Source organism: Rhinatrema bivittatum, chromosome 7 (assembly GCF_901001135.1).
Source record: "Rhinatrema bivittatum chromosome 7, aRhiBiv1.1, whole genome shotgun sequence".
Taxonomy (NCBI): Eukaryota; Metazoa; Chordata; class Amphibia; order Gymnophiona; family Rhinatrematidae; genus Rhinatrema; species Rhinatrema bivittatum.
Genome location: NC_042621.1, coordinates 120,643,730 through 120,669,146, shown reverse-complemented (window position 1 = coordinate 120,669,146; position 25,417 = coordinate 120,643,730). Strand labels below are relative to the sequence as shown.

Here is a 25,417-nt window from a genome sequence, read left to right as displayed (position 1 = left end):
TAGCTTTACTACCACTGCCTCTCTGTGTTATAAGAACATAAGAAATTGCCATCATGGGTCAGACCAAGTGTCCATCAAGCCCAGCATCCTGTTTCCAACAGTGGCCAAACCAGGCCACAAGAACCTGGCAATTACCCAAACACTAAGAAGATCCCATGCTACTGATGCAATTAATAGCAGCACTGGCTATTCCCTAAGTAAACTTGATTAATAGCAGTTAATGGACTTCTCCTCCCAGAACATATCCAAACCTTTTTTGAACCCAGCTACACTAATTACACTAACCACATCCTCTGGCAACAAATTCCAGAACTTTATTGGGTGATGAGTGAAAAAGAATTTTCTCCGATTAGTCTTAAATGTGCTACTTGTTAACTTCATGGAATGCCCCCTAGTCCTTCTATTATTCGAAAGTGTAAATAACCGATTCACATCTACTCATTCAAGATCTTTCATGATCTTAAAGACCTCTATCATATCCCCCCTCAGCCATCTCTTCTCCAAGCTGAACAGCCCTAACCTCTTCAGCCTTTTCTCTTAGGGGAGCTGTTCCATCCCCTTTATCATTTTGGTTACCCTTCTCTGTATCTTCTCCATCGCAACTATACTTTTTTGAGATGCGGCGACCAGAATTGTACACAGTATTCCAGGTGCGGTCTCACCATGGAGCGAGATAGAGGCATTATGATATTTTCTGTTTTATTAACCATTCCCTTCCTAATAATTCCTAAAATGCTGTTTGCTTTTTTGACTGCTGCAGCACACTGAGCTGACGATTTTAAAGTATTATCCACTATGATGCCTAGATCTTTTTCCCGGGTGGTAGCTCCTAACATGGAACCTAACATTGTGTAACTACAGCATGGATTATTTTTCCTTATATGCATCACCTTGCACTTATCCACATTAAATTTCATCTGCCATTTGGATGCCCAATCTTCCAGTCTTGCAAGGTCCTCCTGTAATGTATCACAATCTGCTTGTGATTTAACTACTCTGAATAATTTTGTATCATCCACAAATTTGTTAGCTTTGATATTTTTCATTTCAGATACTAGCAGCACCTCTGAAGATGGGTGGATGGCGGCGGGTCCACCACCAGCACCGCCTATGCCACAGCCACTACCATCACTGCAAGAAGCACTACCACCTCAGGAGGCAGAAGGTGCTCCTCTTTCTCTCGCTCGCATGGCTCTGGAGGCCAAGGAGGTCGTTGTAATTGACAGCATCTGCCACTCAACGATTCCGGGAGGCACACGCAGCATCCAAGGAAGGCCACAGGAGGAAGACATGCCTTCTCCCATCATGGCACGCTCGAATGCTGTGCTGGATTTGCAGGTTCATTTCAACTGGAGTTGGATTCCAAGGAAGGGATCATGGCACAGATGGCTGCCAACTTGGCAGACTTGAGGCATGGCCAGGAGCAAGTGATTGAGCTACTCCAAGTAATTGCTGGAGATCAATCGTTGGCCACCATCACCCCCTCGATGATGCTCCTCCTCGTCCCCCAGGGATTCCCATCCTGCCCCCCCCCCCTTCTGTTAATGAAAAAATTGTAAATAGTTATTTCATTTAAAAAATTTATATTTATATTTTAATGATTTATGATTGTCAGTCAATAACGGTTGTGTTGGGTTGAGTGAAAGCCTACTACAATGGAAGGTGGTGATGTTTCTGATGCCAGTGGGGAGTGGAGATGTTGAAGGGAAGAAGAGGAAAATACAGGGTGGCCCATGGAAACGTAACCTGCCTGCATAGCACTGGTAGTGGAGGTGGGCTACTTTTCCATGGGCCACCCTGTACCAGGGAGAGACATGATTATGATGCTGGGTGAAGAGGTAAGGAAACTGGTAATGATGCCATGTAGCGGTGGGAAGTGCGAAGATAAGCAAAAGCGTTGATGGGGAAGTTGGTAGTGTGTCACAATGAAGTGGGCCCTGTTGCAGGTGTGCCGTGAAACATAAAACTTAAGTTAAAGCAGTGTTATAGAGAATATATTTTTGCTCTTGGCCAAAGCGATTCCCCTGGGCCCCACTTACCTGGTCCAATATGTATGCACCAGCCGCCAAGTTTGGACGCATGGTTTTAGTACGTCCGTATTGCATCGGCCTAAATGTATATAGGAAGATTGATTCATTTTAGTGAATGATTGTGATTTGCAGGGAAGAGGATAGCTAAAGAATTCTACAAGCAAATGACTATTGTTACCAGGTTTTTACATTTTTTTAAAATGTTTTATGTTCTTTATTTTCCAGAAACTGCTCTGCCTTGCACATTCTCGCTGTACAAAAGCTCACGGAGTGTATTCAAATTAATAACTTTATTGGTATGACAATTTTAACATATAGACTTCTAAAACGTCACCACCGGAAGCCACGCCCATAACTGTACCTTCTCTTCCGTTCTATCTCTTATTCCCCTCATTTTTCAATGCACCCTTCAAGACCAATGCAAGGGTGGGCGGGCCGGAGAAGATAATTTTCTTTTCACCAATCCAATTGAGGCTGTGAAGATATCACAACCAATTAGCTCCTGAAAGGCACAACTCGTAGCACTGTATGCACCAATTATATGTTCAGGATGTATGTTCATCTTCCGGGTGCGAAACTGCTGCCCCTTGACGTCGGCAGGGTTTATGTTGGCTTTGCTGATTTATTTCTGAAATGCGCTGATTCTTCTTTTTAGGTTCGCTGTTAGAATTTAAGCTTGTGGCCGGACTTGCTGTGTTAACCTTTCGGTTGCCCCCGAGTCTTCGGCCCGACACGCATCGTGCCTGGGTGACCCTGAGGCTGCTGAATGCTCCTTGTTCCTTCCCTTGGATTCTTTCACGCTTGCGCTTCCGAGGTTTTGTTTTCGGGTTGCAGCTGGTGTTAAAAAGTTTAGAGTTTCGTTTTCTTTTCCTAATGTTTTGTTGAATCGCTTTCGGCGATTTATTTTTACGAGGCGCCTAACGGGAGGGGAGCCGCAGGGATCAAGGGGCCCCGAGTGGGGGAGAACCTCGTGGATCATGGCCTTGGGCTGAGGGCAGCACCAGTAGAGATGCTGGCGGTGGCAGAGCAGAGCGGTTGTGTGATCACAGTTTCCAGAGCGCTTCCTGGACCCCGTGCCCCCCCTGCTGAGAAGGTCTTTCAGCGGGTGGCGGGGTCTGGTCATCCCGAGCAGGCGGGCGCTGACACTTGCGGAGCTCTGGCCTTGAAGGAAAATGGCCTTTGGAGTTGTAGCGGGGTCATTCTGGACCAGGGACTTGGAATTGTTCTGTGCCATGGGACAATATTCTCTCCCTTTCTCTCGCTGCCAATAGATACAGCCTGGTCTGACTGCCGGCTATTGCGGGCTGAGGATTTCTCCCAGGATCTACAGATCCAAGTGCAGTATGTGGCTGAGAGCAAATCCACCAGGGAGAGTGGCTCAAAAAAGGACATGGGTGCTACCAGCATACAATTGGGGTTCAACCCTCTTTCAAATCATGGTGGTGTACCAAGTGGCATCCAGCAGTGCCAAGCAGAGCTCCTTCTGTTGGTCCCTTGCTTAGAATTCCATAATGCTCTTTCCATGCTCTTCCATCAGGCGGATAACTGGCATTTCTCCAGCCTAGAAGAGGAGCAGGAGTCAGTGACATTGCAGAAGGCCCTGGCACACCTCCACTGGTTTGCAGTTCTGCATATTTTATCCCCCTGCATGCCTGGCATGGGCACTCTTAGCTGCATGCCAGCATCAGAGCTGCAGAAGGGTAGAACCCTTTTTACATGTGGCTCTCCCTTTGGCTCCTTCTACCCCAACATTTTCATCAACAGCCTCAGTAAGGGGGTGGTGAGTAACCTGGCAGGGGAAAGCAATGCTGTCATTCTCACTGATGCTCGCTGTTTGCCTGGCACTGAGGGTGGTGGGGTCTTTGCTGTGCAGGAAGATTGTTTGAAGCTGGTGGGTCTTATTGTGGCCCCTCTGTGCTGGAAGGCTGGGGAGTGGGTAGGGCTAACTCTGGTCTGTTCTGTGGGACACATTTTGGAGAGCCTTCAGCAGGTCTTGGATGTCTCCGAGAATAGTTTGTGCCTCAGCTTGCCCCATGTGACCCAGCACATTGAGAGTGTTGTGGCTAATCCTTGGCCTGGGCAGTGTCTCATGGCAGCAGTGGTTCTGGTGGAGTGTGACCGGAGCTGGGGATCAGGAGTGCTGTTAAATCCACGCATGGTGGTGACCTGTCGACATGTGGTAGCCCAAACATTCAACGTTCGTATCCATGGTATCAGGAGACATGCTATGGCTGAAAAGTAAGAATTGCACCACACATCTTTTCAATTTATATAATAAATATATATGTTCTATTTATATTGCACTAATAAATTGCTCCCTTTTAAAGCGCTTTACAGACCTGCGAATCTTTATTTCATTTTCATACCCATTTTCTGTGTCCATATTATGGTGGAGTCTGATACAGCCCCCTGGTACAGATCCCATGTTTGAGTTCACAGTGAAGATTTCCCTGCTGTAACCTTTTGCAAAGGGGAGGACACTTTCTACAGTGCAACTCTGACTTAAAATATTTAATATAACAATATTATAATATCCTCATATGGTATTAATACTGGATGCACTATCTAGTGCTAATACTGTTGCATGTTAATATGGCCTGCCTAATGCTGAACAATTAATTATACCTTTCCACCCACCACTGGAGTGACTGCTTAATGCATCCCTCCCAGGTAGCCAGCCCTCTCCCTCCAATCACCACCCCTCTCCAGGACCAGGGACATGGCAAGAGCATGCCTAACTTGCTCTTGATGCTTGGCCAGTCCTTGTCAGTGTGGTAGCTTTGCCATCTCATACTTTGAATCATTGGTGTATGCAAAGCTGTCTTTAGGCAAGGATCAGCAAAGCAACAGGAACAGGGTAGGCTACTCTCCTCCTCCTGCTTCTCTAGCCCTAAATTGGGGAGGAATGACAGAGAAGTCCAATGTGTTAGCCGGTACTAACTAGACCAGAAATATGGGTTGGTGAATAAGGACTGCAGAGGCTAACATAAAGTGCTGAAATGGTAAAAGTTGCTGTATTCATTGTAAAGTGACCATTTTTAGTGTGTCACATTAAAAAGTTGTTTAACATTGGGCATTTGAATTGGTCACATGTGTGACATATATCTCATAGTTTATGTATAGTTATTTTGTCAAATGTGGCACCTTTTTTTACCTAACCAAAAAAAAAATTTTTTTTTGTATTGATTTGACTTTTTTGTTTAGTTTTGTTTCAAGTCTGTGCTTTATTTAAAACTTTTTTTTTCTCCAGCTACTCAGTAAAGTGTAGCGGTTTACAAACATAAAATACATAATAAAATACATATATGTATATACATTTATTTTATATTTTATTTATTATTTTTATATACCGACATTCATCTCAATTGAGATATCACACCGGTTTACATTCAGGTACTGTAGGTATTTCTCTATCCCCAGAGGGCTTACAATCTAAGTTTTTGTACCTACATACATACAAATTCAAGAAAAAACAAAATAGGCAGTAACAAACACCAAGGGGTGGGTGGCAATACAATATCTGCTGGTGTTTTATGCTGTTCTTCATTAGAATTCCTGTGTGTACAGCCTGGCTTTTACACCTCTCCTGAATGCTTTGGTTTAATCATAACTGTCTATAGCTGCACTGCCTTGCTATCTTTTTTTATTTGGCTCTCCTCTCCATTTTTCCTGTCTCTTGCTTCTATATTCCCTCAGTTTTTCCATATTCTCCTCTTTTCTGGGTCGATTCGTCTGTCTTGTGTCTGTGCATCATTGCTAGTCTCTGGTTTTTTTTTTCCTGCGATGATAAAATAATATTTATCTATGACATACTTTACCACCAAAGATGTGCAGAGCGTGGTACAATAAAAACATACGCTTTCCAGTATAGAATATCACAAGAAAGATACAGTACGTGTCACCTTACTGACCATTTTAAATATCCCCAATGACATAATGCATCACAAACACAGTTTTCACTCCTCAGGAAATGGAGAAATTGTGGAAGCAGAGGCCGTGCCCTACTGTGAATTGATAACTAAATAAAAGACAGGAAACAGGATAGGGACTGATCAGTTTTTTGAATGGAGAAAAGTTGTTAGTGGAGTGCCCTGGGCAGGGGTCTGAACTAGGACCTGTGCTATTTGGCATAGAAGCACTTATTCCCCACCCTTCCTACATTCAGAGCGGGGTACAGTATAGAACATAGACAAAAGAGAGGTGGGAAGGCAATGCTAAATTTTTGGAAGGGGGAGAGAATAAACAAGTATTGAGGGAGTGAGTTCGGTAGTGGTAGGGGTTAGAGGAGAGAGGACCAGAAGACTAGGTAGCATCAACTGAAGAGGTATGAGATGGGGTAGTCCATTGTCATCTAGATTGGGGAATGCTCTCTTGAAGAAGAACATTTTTAGGGCTTTTTTGAAGAAAGACCTTTCTTGGAGACATCTTGAAACTAGGACACTGGGTATCTGAATGGCAGATGCAATGTAGTGTGAACAAGTGCAAAGTAATACACATAGGGGAAAGTAATCCCAACTACAGATGCACGATGCTGGGTTCCATGTTAGGAGTTGCCATCCATGAAAAGGACCTCACAGTCCTTGTGGACAATATCTTGAAATCTTTGGCTCAATGTGCAGTGATGGTCAAAAAGGTAAATAGACTGTTAAGAATTATTTGGAAAGGAATAGAGAACAACACTGAGACTTTCATAATGACTTTGTGTAGATCCATGATGCAATTGCACCTTGAATATTGTGTGCAGTTCTGGTTGCTCCATCTCAAAAAGACATAGCAGGTATAGAAAAGATACAGAGAAGGGAAACAAAATGATAAAAGGATGGAAACAGGATGCTGGGCTTGATGGACCCTTGGTTTGACCCAGCATGGCAATTTCTTATGTTCTTATGTATGGAGAAAGGCTAATCAGATTAGGACTCTTTTTAGTTTGGAGAAGAAATAACAGAGGGGATATGATTGAAATTTTGTAAGATTATGAGTAGCTGGAACACTCCATGAAACTAGCAGCCAACCGAATTAAAACAAATCATAGGAAGTATTTTTTCACTCTGCGCACAATCAAGGTATGGAATCTGTTCCTAGAGGACATGGTCAAGGTAACTAACAGAGTGGGATTCAAAAGAGGCTTGGACAAGGTCCTGAAGGAAAAGTCCCTAATTAGTTATTAACCAGGTAAACATCTGAAAGCCTGTGCTTATCTCTGGGAGTGAGCTCCAAGGAATTATTGGGGATCTGACAGGTACCTTTGACCCAGACTGGCCACTGCCAGAGACAGGATACTGGGCTCAATGGATCTTGGTCTGACCCAGCATGGCATGTCTTGCGTTACCAAAAAATTCAAATAATAAAATGCATAATTGTACTGTCATTACATATTGTAAAATGACACTGTATTGTATATCTTAAACTACAAGTCATTTATGTCATTCTAGCTATACTAGTAATGATAAGACCCATAATACTGTCTGTTAATTTTTAGTCACAGTTCCACCCGGACTATAATGTAGACCTAGATAGCTTCTACTGTTCAGTATATGCCTGATCAGATAGCCATGTTTTAGACCATGTTTAAATACTGCATAATCTTGAGTCATTTCCATAGCCACAGACTACAACAGGAATCTTTCTCTCTTTTTTTTTTTTTTAAACAGTTTAGCCTGGTTTACTGATGGTACTGTCTCATTTTGCTGACCTTGTCTTTCCTAGGATGTATCTGGTTGGGCATTCCTGCAGATAAGACTGCTCTTGTCCAGATAAGGTTTTGAAAGCAAGAGGTGGGGGACTTTAAACCCAATAGGATGGTTAATAGGTAACCAGGGGAGGCATTTCAGTGTAGGGTTGTCAGGTTCCCTGTGTTTCTATCCTGTTACTGCCTATGCTGCAGCATTTTGGATCACTTGTAATGTTTTTAAAAATGTTGGTGAAAGACCACAATATATAGACCATTAAAATTATCAAGAGGAGAAAGTGTTGACACCTGCACCGGCGTGGCCAAATCTGCTTGACTCTGTTGGTGGGTGCTGCTGACAGCTAACCTGTAAATGGAAGAAAATGCTTCAGACACACTCTGTATTGCCTCTGCCTCTCGCTGGTATCTTGGGGTTAGTGGGATGTTACAGAGCTGGCAGGAGATGTTCTGTCATTCCTGCTGTGTGAACTTATATCCCAATGCGCTGTGGTATTTCCAGTTCTACTACACTCATTTGAAATTAGTACCACAGGCACCAAAATGTATCAGACAAGGGAGTCAGAAAGCCAGGAGTGGACTAACGCCTACTTCAAGGAACTAAGTCACTTGGGTTGCTCTGAAATTCATCCTTTGGCTCGATTTCCTCAGGCACTTCTGTCACTGTGATCCGGGACACTGACTTTGAGGGTCAGTGCCTCTGAATGGTACTAGTGTGACAAGTTGTGGAGAGATACACGCCCTTCCCTAGTTACAGTGATAGAAGCACTAACAAATCCATGTTAAACATCTAAGCTTGCTTCTGTCATTATTGCATCCATAGCTCATGTTTTTATTTATTTATTTATTTTGCCTGCTCTTAAATGGCTTTTGAAGGTATTTTTAAAATATTTTTTTATACAACCCATTGAGTGACTAGATTGTCTAGTTTTATATAAGTGTTGCTTGCATGTATGTTTTGATTTATTGCTGTGTTTTGGTTTTTTTTGTGTAATCCACCTAATATGTTTGATCCAATATAAGTGGAATCTAAGAATGCTTAATAAGTAAAATAAGGTAGACTAAAATCCCACCCTGCTGTGGACTGGCAAGGAAATCTGTGCAAGGTTGGCCCCTTGGTCTTCTCTTCTGCCTTTGCCTAGGGGGATAGGCAGGCTGCGGTATGTCATCGGTACCCCCTGAACCTTACATTGCCTCATTTTTCTGCCAGCTGCGGAACAACCAGAGGAAGGGTGGTGTTCATGACCCAGAAAACATCTCCTTATGATGTTGCTGTGCTGGAGCTGGACGAGAGCTTTGATGGCATTCCAGAACCGGTTTTAGGTTCTCAGTTTCGCACAGGTGAGCAGTCACTGAGAGTCCACGCTGGCAGGCTGGGGAATACCTGGTTATGCAAAAGAAATGCTTGGGCCTTGAAACACTGTGCTAAGAATAACCAGGAACTTAAAAGAGCAGCACTTCATTAGCATGGACTGGCCTGAAAGGCATCCCCACCAGGGTCCTTAGTCCTGACCTCAAATGTCTGCTGGAAGCTAGTCCTTAGTATAGCAGACGTGGGCTCTGATGATTCATTTCCTGAGCCTGGCTAATACACCCTTGCAGCTCTATTATTCACTTACCCTGGGGCGATTGTCTTCATTCCTCCCTCCCTCTGCTTTGGCTTCCAATTCTCAGATTTTAAATTTTGCTGTAGTTTGGAGAGACTGCGGTTTTAATTTACATAATGGTTTCTGAAAAAGCTGGAACTTCCTCTGCTGTGTGTGGATTGCCTCCTGCGGCCTGGCTCCTCTCACTGCTTATCTCCTCTCCTTGCACAGGCGAGGACGTGAGCATCCTTAGCTTCGGCATCTTTGGCAAGAGGTGCGGCCCCTCGGTGACCTCCGGGATCCTGTCGGCGGTGGTTACTGTCGACGATGCGCCGGTGATGCTCCAGACCACTTGTGCGGTGCACGGGGGTTCAAGTGGAGGGGCTCTGATGGCCACGCACACTGGAGAGCTGCTGGGTAAGGGGCCAGTCCCTCCAGTTTCTCTCTCTTACTCTTTCATGCCTCCATCTGTCTTTAAAGCTTTGGTTGCATTTAAAGGAAAGCTGCAACTGTTTTTAGCTTTGTGTGGAGGAATTTTGTCTGTTTCCTTTTTATTGCTCTAAGGAGTGCTGATCACCATAAGAGGAAGGAGCAGCTGCTTTGACAAAGTTGATCTTTTGTGTAGTTGAATGTAGCATGGCATTTGTAGACCTGAGCTTCTGATATTATTGTCCACTTCATTCAGTGACCCCCGTGAGCCCACTTTTCACTGTTAGTACTAAGTAATTGGCTACAAAAAAAAAAAAAAAAAAACCAAAACGGGGGACTGACTTCAGGGATGGAAACTTCCCAGGTGCCGGGTCTGCCCTTGCCCCTGGCTTGGGTCCTGGAGGAACTGCCTTTGCTGCGGGTGGGTCAGAAGAAAAGCCGCCCCCTGCCTCTGCCCAGGAGAGAAGTCTCCTCCATTCAGGCCTTGAGCTCTGCTGAGAAGAAGACGCACTCTTGGCTGTAGTAAAGTCCCAGGATAGCGGAGCTGTTGCAGGGCTGGGCCTAGGGAGAAAAGCCACTGCCGCCACTGTCCCAGTGGAAAAGAAGTAACGGACGGGGGGGTAGGAGAATAAAGACAACATGAAAAAAAATGAGAAGGAGTTTCCCCCTGGCTCCTAAAAAGAACTTTGGTTAGCGCCCAAGTTCAGAGAGAAAGTTTCTACCCCTGCCTGACTGTTTCCGATCTTGTAGAAAGATGTTCATAACGGAGAGGGCTGGTGAGGAGCAGGGGAGAGGTTGGGCTGAGGCACGGTGGGGCAGGAAGAGTGTTTCCCTCTTGCGACTGGAAGGTTAAGAAGTGGTAAAAGTTTGCAGAGGATGATGTAAGGCTGGAGCATTAATACTACAAATAAAATTGACTAGTGGGACCTACCAAGTTACAGGACAATGCAAAGGCAGTGGTTCTGTGAGTTCTTTGCTTTTGCATGGTCAGAAACCATCTGAGAATCAAAACACTTCAGAAACCCAGGTTTCCAAGGAAACCTTGCCTGCTACAGTGTTTCTCAGGTCGGCCTTGAAGTGCCTTGTAGCCAGGCTGGTTTTCAGGATATCCGCGATGAATATGCAGGAGATAGATTGGTGTGCAGCGGGATGTGTGGTAACCACAAGTTGCTGAACTTGCTGCTGTCAGAGGCAATATTGACAAGATTAGCTCTCCTACCCCCTTAGGTGCTGTAATACCCTGAGGGAGCTGTCTGTATTTGTTGGTGGAAAGATGAGAGTAAGAGAACAGCGATGCCAGCTTCTTGGCCCTGAGTCTGTGATGAATGTTACTGTAGCCTCTTGCATGCACTCAGTGTCACTGTTACATCTGCTCCTTGTTCTAATGTTATGTGAACTCCTTTCCTGGGTGACATAACCTGAGCAAGGGACCTTAGTAGCTCTGAAATGTTTTCTATTTTTAAACTTACCTTTCCATTGCTAATGAATCGGCTCTGTCCACCTACTTTGTTAGGCTTCTTTTTACCTACATTTATTCTTGGGTTGGAAGTTCTGCAGGTACTTGGTTCTCTTGTGTTTCCTGCCTATGAGTCTGACAGTCTGTCTTGGTTTGATTTGCAGGGATCATCGCCAGCAACACAAGGGACAGCAGTGTCGGAGCCACATACCCTCATCTGAACTTCAGTGTGCCCATTAGTGTTCTGGAGCCAGTGTTGCAGCAGTACCACCAAAGCCAGGATCTGCGGGCCTTCCAGCAACTGAATCAGGCCAGTGGTGCTGTTGCAGCTGCATGGCGACTGCAGAGCAAACCCACACGGGTTCTGCCCAGCAGGCTGTAAAAGCATCTCCTGAAGGACAACGTAGAGGGGGAGGGGGAGGCACATGTAACATTGGGGCTATGCACTTCTAGAGGCTAACCGTAAACACAAGGGGGCAGGTGAAATGCACACCCTCAGCTTCATCGAGCCACGTGCTGATAAAACATTCTGCTAGCACCAGCTGGTGCCTGTGCACTGTGAGTTCCAACGCTGAGGCACCTGCAGTCACATCCTCCTTGCTTGGGCTGGTTCTGACACATTTGCCACACATTGGTGACGTGACAGAGATAGTGAGGGGATGTGAGAAAAGGCAGAGGAAGAAAGATACGGTTTTTGAGGTTACATACCATGGATACGGTAGTGAATATTTTTCAGTAGTACCATTAGAATTGTACAAGATCTGTCATAGGTTTACAAAATGTTTGCCCCAAAAAGCTTTCAAGTCAGGGACTTGAAGTGCCACAGGATGAACACATTCACAGCTCTGATCTCCCAGCCCTTGTACATGGACCACACCTTGCTGCTGGCTGATGCTGTACATGTATAGTGGTGGTAGTGCAGCCATTTACTATGTGCTGCATTACCACCTCTAAACATGTACAGCACGTGTAGTGAAGAATGGTGGATGGCCTACAACAAGATGTTTGGCATTCTGTGCTGGTCGCAGGCTGCTAGTAAAAAGCTTGCCTGCTTACCTGAGAGCCACGAACCTCAGGTTAACCGAGGAAGCAGGTTATACACCATGTGGGCATTGTGGTCTGCTGTTAAGACAGATATCCCAGCTGTGTGTGAAGAGTCTCTAAGGTCACTATTAAAGCATCATATTTATGCTCGTAAGTGCCCAGCTGTCCTTCCTCTGTCTCATGCATCCATTCTCACCTCTCCAGGATTTCACAGGCTGCTTGGCAGCCCTTGTGCTTAATAATATGTTTCTGTTTGGGGTCTGTTTTTTTGTCACCTGCAAATCTCAAGCATTCGACTTAGTTGGGATCAGCTTCATCCACCATTTTTTGTGTTAATGACTGAGCCTGCTGCAGCACTGCTGTACCATCACTGAAGAATAGAGTCTGAGAAAGACAATCTGGCTCCAACTATACTGCAGACATTTCAGAAATCGCAAGAGATTTGAAATCCCTGTTTGTTACTTGGAAATTCAGCAAATACAGGTCCTGTTGCGTTGTCTAATAGAGACCATTCCAGTAGGAATGCCAGAGCTAAACACTGATTGCATGCAATCTTCTTGCAGCTCCTGTGCAATTCTGCCTTGAAGGGCTGCATTTTGCTCAAGCTTGGTGAAAGGATTCTTACCTTTTTCAGGTTGTGAGCTTGTTTTCAGAAGATGATCACCTCTGGTGATGATCATGTTCCTTTTTATATTGAGAAATGATGAGATTTACTCTGAAAATGATCTGAGGTGGAGACAATTGCACCAAAGAATCTGTGTTCACATTAAAATATGTACAATTATTTATAAAATTATAATATATTTTTGATTATATATGTACTAATTAATTGTTTAAAATAAAGTAAATTGCAATTATCCTGATGTCCCAGTGGTAGACCAGGGTTCAACATGGGGACAGCCTCTGTTCCTGGAGGTGCTATGGAGGGAAAGTTCACAGCTCCCAGCGGAGAGAGAGTTCTAGTAGTTTTACAATGGTAACAATTACAGGTGGCATTCAGGGTGCATGCTTATTGGCCCTTTACTGAACATAATCACTGCGATGATAGAGCCCTGATGCGGAAAACTTATGTCAATTTTTCTAGAACTTTGACTAGGTACACTGAGCATGCCCTATACCACATGTCCATGCGGGGTCCTTCTCCAGTCTTTTTTCCGTGGAGTGAGCGATGTGAGTGAGCTTGCGATGTGAGTGAGCTCACTTTTGGCTGTTTTTGGCCTTTTGGAAAACTTTCGTGTTTTCTCGCGGTTTTTGTGATTTTTTTTCTCGTTCCATTGCCGGGTCTCTCTCGGTGCCTCCCTGTAATGTTACTAGTTAGGGTTTTTGGCAGTTCTGGTAAGTTTCCTTTTGCGGTCTATTCCTCATGGCGGCGATGTCTCTGTGCCCTCCAGCCATTGACGCCCACCGCTATTGTTTTTGGTTTGTGCCCCTTTAGTTTCCTCCCGACCTGGCCATATCCAGTTTTAGGTGATACTCCTCCTGCCCGAGAACCATGTCCATCACTGATCTGCATTAGATATGTGTCCTCTGCCTGGGGGCATTGCATGACATCCGGGGTTGCCGCTTATGCGCCCAGATGACCCCAAAGGGATGTCTGCTTCAATTCGACAAGATGGAGCAGCTCTTCGGGTCGAAGAAGTCCGAGCCATTGGCATCGATGGACCTGGGAGCCACATCGATGGTGCTGTCGGCAGCTAGGGGTGCTGGAGACTGACCACTGTCGATCTCCTCCAAGCCGAGATCATTGGGTTCCTCGTCATCAGCCTTGCACCAGGGAAGGACCAGACCGAGCATCAAGGAAAGCCAAAGAAGTATCTGCACCGGTCCCTGTCGATGTACGGTGCCGGGCATGGGGATGCACCAGTTATGATGTGATGCCCCCGAAGCGACCCCGCAGTAAGGAGAGCCAGTCCTCCATCGGTGCCGGGGGTCTGCAACAGTCTCCACTGGTCCTGATGCCAGTCACCGATCCACCTCACAGGTCCGAAGAAGATCTGGCCACCTCTCCTTCCTCCCAGTCGGTGTTGGCATCAGCAACATTTGAGGAGGAGCTGGAGCACTGAGTCCAGCTGGCAGTGGAGAGGGCGCTGCAGGGCTTCCGTCCTGTGGCACCAATGGCACTGGACCCGGTGCCACCCATCCTCGTCCCGCTGCTGGAGAAGCTCAACGTGTTCATTGATGTGTTTCCGACCCAGCTGGCATTGGTTCTAGGGACAGCATAGGTGCCCGGTGGGGCACCAAAGCCTCCCCCTACTGATCGTTGCTGTTCCTCCGAGGAGGAATCTTTACCTAGGCTGGCGAGACACAGAGGCCTGCAATCCCCCATCCAGTTTTACTGGTGCGTGCACCTCTGGTTGAAGGCCGAGCACCTAGGGCCTCATCCCCTGTGGCATACAGTGAGATTGAAGATCCCTGTGACCCCTGGGGGCATGATCAAACAGGTCCTTCTCTGAGGATTCAGATGGTCTCCCATCAGACCGTTCTCCTCCAGATGAGCGAAGGAAGTCTCTGCCGGAGGACTTCAACTTTGCAGGGTTTGTGAGAGTGATGGAAAAAGCTATTCCATTTCAGTTGTTAACAGGGGAGGACGCCAGGCACAAAATGCTTGAGATAGTCCAGTTTGTGGAGCCTCCTAAGGAGATTATGGAACTACTGCTGAGGATATGGGAACACCCCCTCACAGTGCCTCCCATTAATAAGAAGGCTCCTGGATTCGATAAGCGTCAGCCTCCCCACCAGTTGGTGGTGTTGAATCCACTCTCGAGGGCCAAGCATTCTCGGACTCATTCCTCGGAGCCCCTGTGGAAGGACCATAGAGTGATGGATGCTCTTGGGAGGAAGGTGTTTCAAGGCACCATGCTCATTACCCACATTGCTGCCTACCAGCTCTGCATGAGCCAGTACTCGTGGGACATCTGGAAGCAGGTGCAAGAGGTGCAGAGCAGCTGTCTCAATAGCAGCAGGACACCTTCATTTTGCTGGTGCATGAGGGCCTGGAGTGCGGAAAACACAAGGTCTGAGCAATCTATGATGTTCTCAAGATGGCATAGTCTCTGTAGCAGGAATCAGTGCCCGCAGAATGGCATGGCTGTGGGCCTCTGATCTCTGACCAGAGGAACAGGAACGAGATAAAATTGGGTCACAGCATCCCTCACCTTGAGACCAGCATAAAACTCTCCACCAGCACTCCTGACCTGCCCTCCTTTTCTAGGAGGCTGGCAAGACAGGGACAAAGGAAGTCTTTCTTTTGCCAGAAGAAGTACTATTCTCCGCCCCCTTGCTCCCATCAACACCATCAAGGCTCCAGTGGCCGTCCCAGGAAGCAGAAAGCCTCCAAGCCCCAGCCGGCGCCTCAGTTAACTCCAGGAAAGGGGTTTTGACTGATCTTAGGGAACATAGGCTAGTTGCCCATACCCGGGACATTGGACCCTCCAGTCGGGGGCAGCCTGTGTTTCTTCATGAACCAGTGGCCGAGTATAATCTCGGACCAGTGGGTTCTTTCCATCATCGCATCAAGGGTTCCAATTGAATCTATTAGGTGCCCTGCCAAATTGTCCTCCGAGCCCTTTTTGGGGGCCAGTAGCACATCAGGACGTATTGGTAACAGAGCTCTCCTCCCTCTTAATGGCCAGCGTGGTCAAGCCCGAACCACCAGGGCAAAGAGGGCAGGGATTCTACTCCAAGTACTTCTTGATTCCAAAGAGAACAGGAGGACTCCATCCCATCCTAGAGCTAAGGGCCTTGAACAAGTTTCTAAAAAAAGAAAAGTTCAAGATGGTTTACTTGGGCGCCTTGATACCACTTTTACAAAAAGGGGACTGGCTATGCTCCTTCGATCTAAAGGATAATACACTCTTATCAAGATCTTTCTCGGTCCAATTTTCCCACCAATTGGAAGTATCTCCGATTGGTGGGAAAATAGCACTTTCAGTTCCAGGTGTTGATGTTCGGGCTAGCGTCAGCCCCATGTATCTTCACAAAATGCCTGGCCGTGGTGGCAGTGCAGCACCCCAGGCTGGGAGTGCACGTTTTCCCCTATCTGGACGATTGGTTGGTTAAGAGTACATTTCAGGCAGGTTTATGTACTTGACCATCCGCGTGTTGAAGTCATTAGGGTTCATCATCAACCACCTGAAGTCCCATCTCAGCCCGTCACTTCAATTGAACTTCATAGCAGCCCAGTTAGACACGGTTCAGGCCAAAGCCTTCCTGCCTCATTAAAGGGCCATCACCTTGACGACCATCGCGGCAGAGATTCAACAGAACCAGTAGGTTTCAACCTGGAAAATGTTGAGGCTGTTGGGCCACATGGCTGCGACACTCGATGTCACTCCCTTGGCATGTTTACACATGCGCAAAGCCCAATGGACTCTGGGGTCGCAGTGGCGCCAGGCCACTCAGAGCCTCTAGGATTGCATCAGAGTCATTTCGTCTTTCCGGGACTCATCCTGGTGGTGGGCATTTTTGAAATTTGGAATGGGAGATCTCTTTTCGAAGTCCCCCTAACCACAGATGCATCCACCCTGGGCTGGGGAGCTCATGCACTCAGGGGCTTTGGTCTGCTCAGGAACGCACTTGTCAAATCAACTTCCTGGAACTTTGAGTGATCAGGTATGCACTTTGGGCTTTCAGAGATCAGCTGTCCAACAAAGTTGTCCTGATCCAAACCAACAAACAGGTAGCTATGTGGTATGTCAACAAGCAGGGATGCACAGGATTGAACCTCCTGTGTCAGGAAGTGGTCCAGATCTGGTCCTGGGCGCTGTCCCTTGGGATGGGTCTCAGGGCCATGTACCTGGCTGGGACAAAGAACATGGTAGCAGACAGGCTGAGTTGAGCCTTCAGACCCCCACGAGTGGTCCCTGGACCAGGGGGTAGCGAATCAGATATTCCGCTTCTGGGGGAGCCCGGACATAGATCTATTTGTGTCCCCTTGCAACAGGAAGGTACCTTGGTTCTGCTCCCTATACAGGTCAGACAGCAAACCAGCCTTGGACGCCCTTGTCCGTCATTGGGGCAAGGGTCTTCTGTATACATATCCTTTGATTCCCTTTGTAGCAAAGACTCTCTTGAAGCTTCACAAGGACAAGGGGACTATGATCCTCATAGCCACTTATTGGCAATGACGGGTCTAGTTTCCATTCCTACGGAAGTTGTCCAGAGATCGATCAGTCTGAGGACTTCCTCAGATCCCATCACGCAAGATTGAGGCAGGTTATGGCATCCCAACCTCTAGGCCCTGTCGCTCACAGCCTGGATGTTGAGAGGTTAATTCTGCAACATCTTGATCTTTCAGAGGATGTGTCTCGGGTGCTGGTGGCTTCTAGAAAGCCGTCCACTAGAAAGTACTATGGACTGAAGTGGAGGAGGTTTTCCGTGTGGTAAGAGCAGAAGGCCCTTGATCTGTTCTCCTGCCCCACACAAAAACTGCTTGATTAACTTCTACACCTATTGGAAGCTGGCTTAAAAAACAACTCCATTAGAGTTTATCTCAGTGCAATGGGTGCATACCACCGAGTTGTAGATGGTATGCCCATCTCTATCCAGCCTATAGTTGTATGATTCATGCGGGGCCTGCTGTAATTGAAACCTCCCCTAAGGCCTCTCGCAGTGTCTTGGGACCTCAACATGGTGTTAGCTCAGCTGATGAAAGCTCTTTTTGAGCCACTGTGCACCTGTGACCTGAAGAACCTAACCTGGAAGGTCATTTTTTTGGTGGCAGTCACATCAGCGCGCAGGGTCAGTGAGCTCCAGGCCTTAGTGACTTATACACATTACACTAAGTTTTATCATGACAGGGTGGTCTTGTGCACATTAAGTTCCTATCTAGGCAGTGATGGACTTCCATCTTAACCAGCCCATCCTGCCAACATTCTTTCCCAAGCCCCATTCGCACCAAGGCAAGTGAGTCTTAGCCTTCTGTCTGGAGCAGACAAAAGCCCATAGACAATCCATGCAACTTTTTATTTTGTTTGATAGGAATAGGTTGATCGTCGCTGTCATCAAACAGACACTATCCAGTTGGTGAGCAGATTGCTTCTCCTTCTGTTATACCCAGGCAGGATTGCATCTTGGGGGTCATGTCAAGGGTCATTCTATCAGAGCCATGGTAGCATCGGTGGCCCACTGAAAGCAGTTCCCGTGGAGGAGATCTGCAAGGCTGTGACGTGGAGTTCTCACCACCCATTCACATCTCACTATTGCCTGAATAGAGATGACCGACACAACAGAAGGTTTGGCTAGTCTGTCCTTCGGAACCTGTTTGAGGTGTAGAACCAAACTCTTCCCACCTAGGGCCCGTTGTATGGGTTCAGGCTATCTCCCCCCTCTTATTACTAACAGCACCATCGTTATTGTGCCCGTTGGCATCTGGTTGGGTGTCTGTTGGTCCCCTTTTATGCTGGGAAGCAGCCTGTAGCTAGGGATTCACTCATGTATGAGGACCACCATCCTGCTTGTCCTCTGAGAAAGCAGAATTGCTTACTTGTAACAGGTGTTCTCCAAGGACAGCAGGATGTTAGGTCTTATGAAACCCGCCCACTACCCCACAGAGTTGGGTTTCTCCTATTTTTTGTTTTAATTATAATGCGATGTTACAAGACTGGAGCGGGAATCCACATGGACATCTGTTATAGGGCATGCTTTGCATGCTCAGTGTGCTTAAAGTTCTAGAAACTTTGACATAAGTTTTCTGTATCGGGGCTCCGTCTGATGATGTCACCCATGTTTGAGGACTAACATCCTGCTGTCTTCAGAGAACACCTGTTACAGGTAAGCAACTCTGCTTTACACATACAAGACAATGACATGAAAGGAAAAAATTATAGAATGGTAGAGGGTTTTCTGTGTGTGGCTGGCTGGGAGGTGTGGTAACCCTTGAGTAGGGCTTAGAGGCTTAACTGGAATTACCAGTGAAAAATAAGTGAAAGCCAGAGATGGAATTATTTATTTATTTATTTAACAGCTTTTCTATGCCGACATTAAAATACACATCATATTGGTTTACATTTTAACAACAAGGTGGAAAGTACAATAGTATGCTTAAAGGCTGAAAATGTTTAAATTTAATTTCTGCATCCAAACATCTCTATTTGGTGCGACACATCTGAATCCCTGAAAGTGTTCTAAGATGTACTAAGCTTTAGCTTGGGTGTTCCTAAATGTTTTAATAACACGGTTGTTAGTTTACAGAAGTCACCATATTGTAAGGAAAAAAAAGTCTAAAACCTGATCAATGAGACAAAAAATGACTGCTCTTATTTTGCAAGAATCTTGATTAAGAGCCAAGTAAGCTAAGCAGCTATTGAGGCTGCGTAGTTGTCATCCTCGTAGGAGACCAAACAGGATGACAAAACTATGCAAAATAGAGACAAGGAAACAGAGGCAAAGATCCTGCTGAGAAAGAGCATTGTAGAAGATTACTTTCACTCGGCACATGATTAGGCTGTGGAGTCTGTTGCAAGAGGACATGGTCAAAGCAATTATCATGACATGGTTTGAAGGAGGTGTGGACAAATTCCTGGAGAAAAGATCCATAAAATATTGTCAAGTAGACAGGAAAACCACAGTGTATGCCTAGGGGTAAGTAACAAGCAATAGACCTTTTTGGGATCTGTTGGGTACTTATGATCTGGAATGGCCATTGTCAGAGACAGGCTGCTGAACTTGATGGAGCTTGGCCTGGCCCAGCATGGCATTTCTTGTTTTCTAAGTTCTTGAGGTAGAAAGAAAGGCAGTGCGGGTAAAAAGAACTGATTAGTTGACAATGGTTATGTAACCCCAGGCTAAGGTTCTCAATTTCAAGGGCTTAAGATATCACCTCCCATACCTTTCATATGCCCATTCTCTTTCCTGGATTCTCTATTGGGTGGTGAGGAATTACTATGCAAGAGTCTGAGTGCTGTTATAGGACTCTTTAATATCCACAGTAATAAGTACATTGGACTCTGGATGAGGTTTGATAGTTGATTTAAAATTGAAGTGATTGACAGGGTACATATCCATATTCAATACAATCCATTAAGTAATCCTTTTGTGATACCCTCATTACAGAGTCACAGGTTTATTATCCAATTTTTCTTTCCATATTCCTTTGGCAAGGGGAATTTAGATGATGACAAAACTAAGACCTGTCTTCAAAAATTCAGATCCCAAAAGAAAGAAGGGTGGATAGAAATTCCTTCAGAAGAGTTTACAAAAATGAACAAAGAAAATTCTTAATTAAAAAGAAAAGAATACTTTTACTACTCTTTCTAAACCCAAGCCATACGCATTAGGCCCGAGTCCTTTTTTATTCCCAAAAAATAAATTGAAAAAAAACCCAAGAACTGCAACAGCAACATCCTGCCTCCTCATAAGATTAACTAAACTTCCCCACTCTCTCTAGATGTTTCCGCCGTTTCTAGGAACAGGAAGCAACCAACACAGCAGCCCACATGGGGGAGCTACCTCTATATCTGGTACAGTCTTCTTTGTAGAGACCCAGTAGGTCTCCACAGTTTGATCTAGCTAGAAGTTAATTATCGTAGTTGTCACAGTGAACGAAGAAGCTGATTAGAAGAGATGTTCAAACATTGCATCCTTTTATATAGCTACTTACTACAGAACCAAGTCAATCATAAGCCCCCTCTGCAGATTAAGTCACTGATGTTCTCAGGAAGCATATCTCCATCTTTTCCTTTTCCAAATCCGACTCATTAGATTGTTACTGAATTACAGTGGATATTTCATCTATTATCCAGTAGGCTTTTTTTCCCCCCACTATATTTGAAATATAGGTGAAACATTTGTGTGCATGTTTTTCAAAACTTTATTGAAGAACAACCAAAAAGAGTCTTCCAAACGACCAAATACAGTGATAGAATTCATGAATCCCACATTCACATTACAAGTTCTTCCTAAAATGCTGTGAAAGTGTAACCAAAATAGACATTTTCCAAGTTGCACACCTCATAAACCCAACTATACTCTTCCAACCCACCCCCTCCTAACTAGCTCATCACCCATAACAAGGGTTGGATTTATATTTCACATATCTCTTAAGCACAGGATCTTCTGTACCTTTTCAGATCCCCTTTCACCCGCTAGAGGTACAGGAGCTGCTAGGCATATGCCTAATGGAAAGTCCTGCCCTGTCCATAGTCAGTATTTCTAATTTCAGTGCAGAAATAATATCTAAAGATTTAACCCCTTTCCTAGTAAGTCAAAAATAAATACATAAATACAGACTGAAAAGACAGCTTTACCATTCACATGTGAAATCAATTCTTCAAATGAAGTAGCTGAAGACTATGATTCACCATTCCTTAAATGTATTGCCTCAATAGTTTCCAAGTCCTGAGAATTATTTTACCAGTAATAGCACAACTGTCAGCACTGTCGCATGCTCATTTTCTGGAACAATACACACCTACATGATCCCTCTCTCACATATGCTGTCTCTGACACACACAAACACACTCATGGGCCTCTCTCCTTTCTTCAGCCACCAGTGGGAGCCCAATCTCTTTTTTTTCTTTTTTTGGCTGCTAGTGGGATAGGCTCTGCTGGTGGCCCTTTGTTTCCTTTCTTTGGTCACTAGCAGGATAGCCTCCACCAGGGAGGGCTCCCTCTCTTCAGCTACCCCGTGTGTTCCACTCCATGCAATTGCAAGGTTTGCATCCCTGGTGGCTCTGAGCCTCTGTGATACCACTAGTGACTGGATGTATTAGTTTTATCTGCCCTGGCATTACTCCCTGAGCAGATCATGGATACATAACTCCAATGTTTCCAAATGTGGCAGACCCTCGTGGTCTGGCCACCAGATGCCACTGTCCCTGTTATAAGAACACACTTTGTAAAGAGCCATCCATATCTCTCAGCCCCTCCCACCTGGAGAGTCTGGGTTGGATGCCTGAAGACTATTTAGCCCAGTCATGCTAATACGCCGTGGGTTATGTTTGAGGAAGCAGTCAAGGAGTAAAGATGTATTTTTTTCCACACTGGTGAGGCCTCCCAGCTTCACCCAAAGGAATTTATTTTAGAAGTGATACCTCCCAGTGCACTCTCTGCCTGAGGGTCCTTCTTATAATTTACACAGAGATAGATTTTAAGCCTGATACGCTTTAGGGCAAAAGGGCTCTCACCAGGGGATCAAATACCTGTGAGCCTACTCTAAACCCCAGGGAGTCAATAAATAAATGTGCGCACAAAACGGATGCTCCGTGTTGAGCACCCATTTCCCTAATGCACACCCAGCCACCTGTCCTGGGCGCGTGATTCAATATTTAAATGAGGGGTCATGCTAAAAAGGAGGTGCTAGGGACAAGTGTGCATCTCCTTGGATTCGGGCACACAGGAGATGTGGCTGTCAAAGGTGTTGGGAAAATGGACGCTCAATCTACGGGAGTCCGTTTTCTCCCGGTACCGGCATATGCATGCACAAGATACACTGCCTGAACCATGTATCTTGTGTGTGTATTGGACGTCCAGAATATTTTTTTTTCAAAGACTTTTTTTTTTTTTTTTTAATAAATGCTGCTTTATTTGGTTCCTACTACTTAGTATCGCTACGATTCTATTAGGAGGAATCACAGAAAAGATTTTTCTCTTTTTTTTCCAATGCGCCCTTGAGTGTGGCATACCAAATTTGCCGCGTTGCAAGGGTGCATTGGCTGCGCAGAAAATTTATTGAATTGCAGGGATTAGCTAATAGCCTCATCTACATGAATTTCTATGTGATGAGTGCTATTAGCCAGACGGTGATTTGGATGCATGTTTTGGATGCGCTAATCCCCGTATTGGATTGGGGGTTGTGGACACGTATCCGAAACGCACGTCCAATCAGTGCAGGGGTAATAGCCTGATCCCACTGACTTTTCCTTAAGAGAAGCCCCCCCCCCCCCCAGCTCTATCACAGAATAAAGGATGAAAGAACAAGATCAGAGATCCCATCTGGATTTCCACCCAAAGGACCAGGACAGGCTGGGTGTCTGAGGAGATGTCTAAAGGTAGGAGTTTTCAGTAAAGATGGGGACACTTCTGTTAGGATTCCTGCACAGCCTCTGGGAGAGTTTGTACAATTAAAATCACCATGGCCTCTACCCAGAGGTCTAGTAAAAGGACACCTACCTACCCAGAAATCTGCCTATACCATCAGTCGGATGTCAATTCAGAATTCTGGATAAGGGACTTTATTGACTGGTAATAATAAAAACTTTATTTTAACACCTAGACCTGGTCCGATCTTGAGTTCTTACAGCCTCTCACCTCATGAGAAGCACCTACAATTCTGACACACACTGGTGCCCTTTTCTCATCGACTGGGCCATAAGCAAGAGCTTCCTCCCATAAAAAGAGGCCTCCCCCCCCTCCCCTTCCAGGGATTAAGAGTCAGTGTGGGATGGAATGGTTAGCCGGAGCAGCCCCAAAGCTATAAATTAGTTGTGTGCCCTAATGGAGGCTTCTACCTGCGCAAAAGGAGTTACATAAATATACATTCCCATTCCAGGTGCACACACAGAACCACATATATCCCTCAACACTGCGCTGGAAGGGGTTGTTGCATCACCAGGTAAGAGAGAGCCTGAAATGATGGTGGCATCTATAAAAACACAGATTAACTCTTCTGCATTAGTGTTTTAAGTACTGAAATGTAACTCACCTTGAGCTTGGATTTGGAAAAGGTGAGTAATTAAATCTAAAAAAAAAAAAAAAGAAAGCAAGCAAAATACAACAGAAGGCCAGCTGAGTTTGATTAGCATTATCATTTGCTAGCCACTAGATGGCAATCTCCCTTCAGTACGAGATTCAGAGCTATGTTAAAATGATCTAAGTTCAGTTTGCTGGTGAGAGATGCTGAAGACGTTCACCATTTATCCATAGAACGTGGGCAGCCTGGGTGGCGGCAATGCAAACATCCCTTACAAATTGCCCCACCACAGACCAGGTACAGCCATTGGCAGCAGCTGCAGTGCAAGCATCTCTTGAACAGTGCCCTGCCCCAGAAGAGGGAAAGCACAGACAGTGGCAGTGCAGCCTTCCCTCACACACTGCCTCACCACAGACGTACAGTACAGGTAGTAACGGTGCATAATAATATAGTACATGACAGCAGATAAGGAGCAAAATGGTCCTCCAGTCTGCCCAGCAAGGTGTTTAGGGTTGTAACTGCCGCTCCATACAGGTTACTTCCATGTAGACATGTTACACCAAAAATTACCACTTCTACCCTTTTCTTTTTTTCCATCTTCTAGCCATTAGGGATCCTCTATGCTCAGCCCATGTCCTTTAGAATTCTGTAAACATTCTTGTCTTCATCACCTCTTTTGTGAGCCCATTCCTTGTATCGGCACCCTTTCTGTCAAACAATATTTCCTGCTGTTTCCCCTGAGTCTACCCTTTGGAGTTTCACATCATGACCCCTAGTTCTAGAGCTTCCTTTCCATCAGAAAAGGTTTGAATCTTGTGCATCCTTAATACCTTTCAGGTATTTAAATGTCTATCATATCTCCCCAGTCTCTCATCTCTAGGGTATACATATTTAGGTCTTCCAATCTCATAAGACCCCACACTATTGTGGTTGCCTTTCTCTGTACCAGTGTTTCCCAAAGGGTGTGTCATGTAACACTAGTGTGGCTGTAGTGCTGCTATGCCACAAAAAAAAAAAAAAAAGCCTGATAAGGAGTTGCAGCATGTGTTCAGTCTTCATTTCATTTCCTTTCCTTTCTGGCCTGCAAGACCTCCTCATGCCAGCAAGGGAGGGATGGCCAGAGGCAATGCTTATTTGTTTCTGCTGCTTTCCTTTGCAGTTGAAACGGCCCGGAGAGAGGGTGGGGGCCTGCAGTCTTGTCAGACATGCTGGCCCCCTGCAATTCTGATTACAGAGGGAAGCCAGCAGAGGAGGAAGAAGCAATGTTAGGTAAGCGCTGCTCACAGACTCTGCCAGTTCCAAAACATAGAACGTACACCTGACTGTGCCACCAGGTAAGGGGGAGAGAGAGAGAGAAAACAAGGTGATTATGCCAGGGAAAGGGATGGGGTGGTAATTCGGGGCGGGGGGGAGCGAGATGGTTCCAGAGGGGGTGGGTAAGAGGGGTGATGATGCCAGGGGTGAAGGGAAAGGGAAGGTGATAATGAAGGGGATAGAGGAAGAGGGAAGGTGATAACTGGGGGGGATGGAGGGAGTGCAAAAGGAAGGTGATGATGC

General features: G+C 45.7%; 1 protein-coding gene across 1 annotated transcript; it reads left to right on the top strand.

The window, feature by feature from the left end:
- The first annotated feature begins 1,848 nt into the window (after positions 1-1,848).
- TYSND1 (trypsin domain containing 1) lies at positions 1,849-13,082 on the top strand. The gene is made up of 4 exons (XM_029609037.1): positions 1,849-4,268; positions 8,927-9,057; positions 9,534-9,719; positions 11,352-13,082. Exons 1-4 carry the CDS (start codon positions 3,040-3,042, stop codon positions 11,567-11,569), a joined length of 1,764 nt encoding a protein of 587 aa, XP_029464897.1. The 5' UTR covers positions 1,849-3,039; the 3' UTR covers positions 11,570-13,082.
- The last annotated feature ends 12,335 nt before the right edge of the window (positions 13,083-25,417 follow it).

Bases quoted from the DNA above. Each gene is read 5' to 3' on its own strand.
- TYSND1 (XM_029609037.1), top strand. From the start codon at position 3,040: ATGCTGGCGGTGGCAGAGCAGAGCGGTTGTGTGATCACAGTTTCCAGA. The intron at 4,269-8,926 runs GTAAGAATTGCA...TTTTTCTGCCAG, and splicing joins AGACATGCTATGGCTGAAAA to CTGCGGAACAACCAGAGGAA. The intron at 9,720-11,351 runs GTAAGGGGCCAG...TTTGATTTGCAG, and splicing joins GCACACTGGAGAGCTGCTGG to GGATCATCGCCAGCAACACA.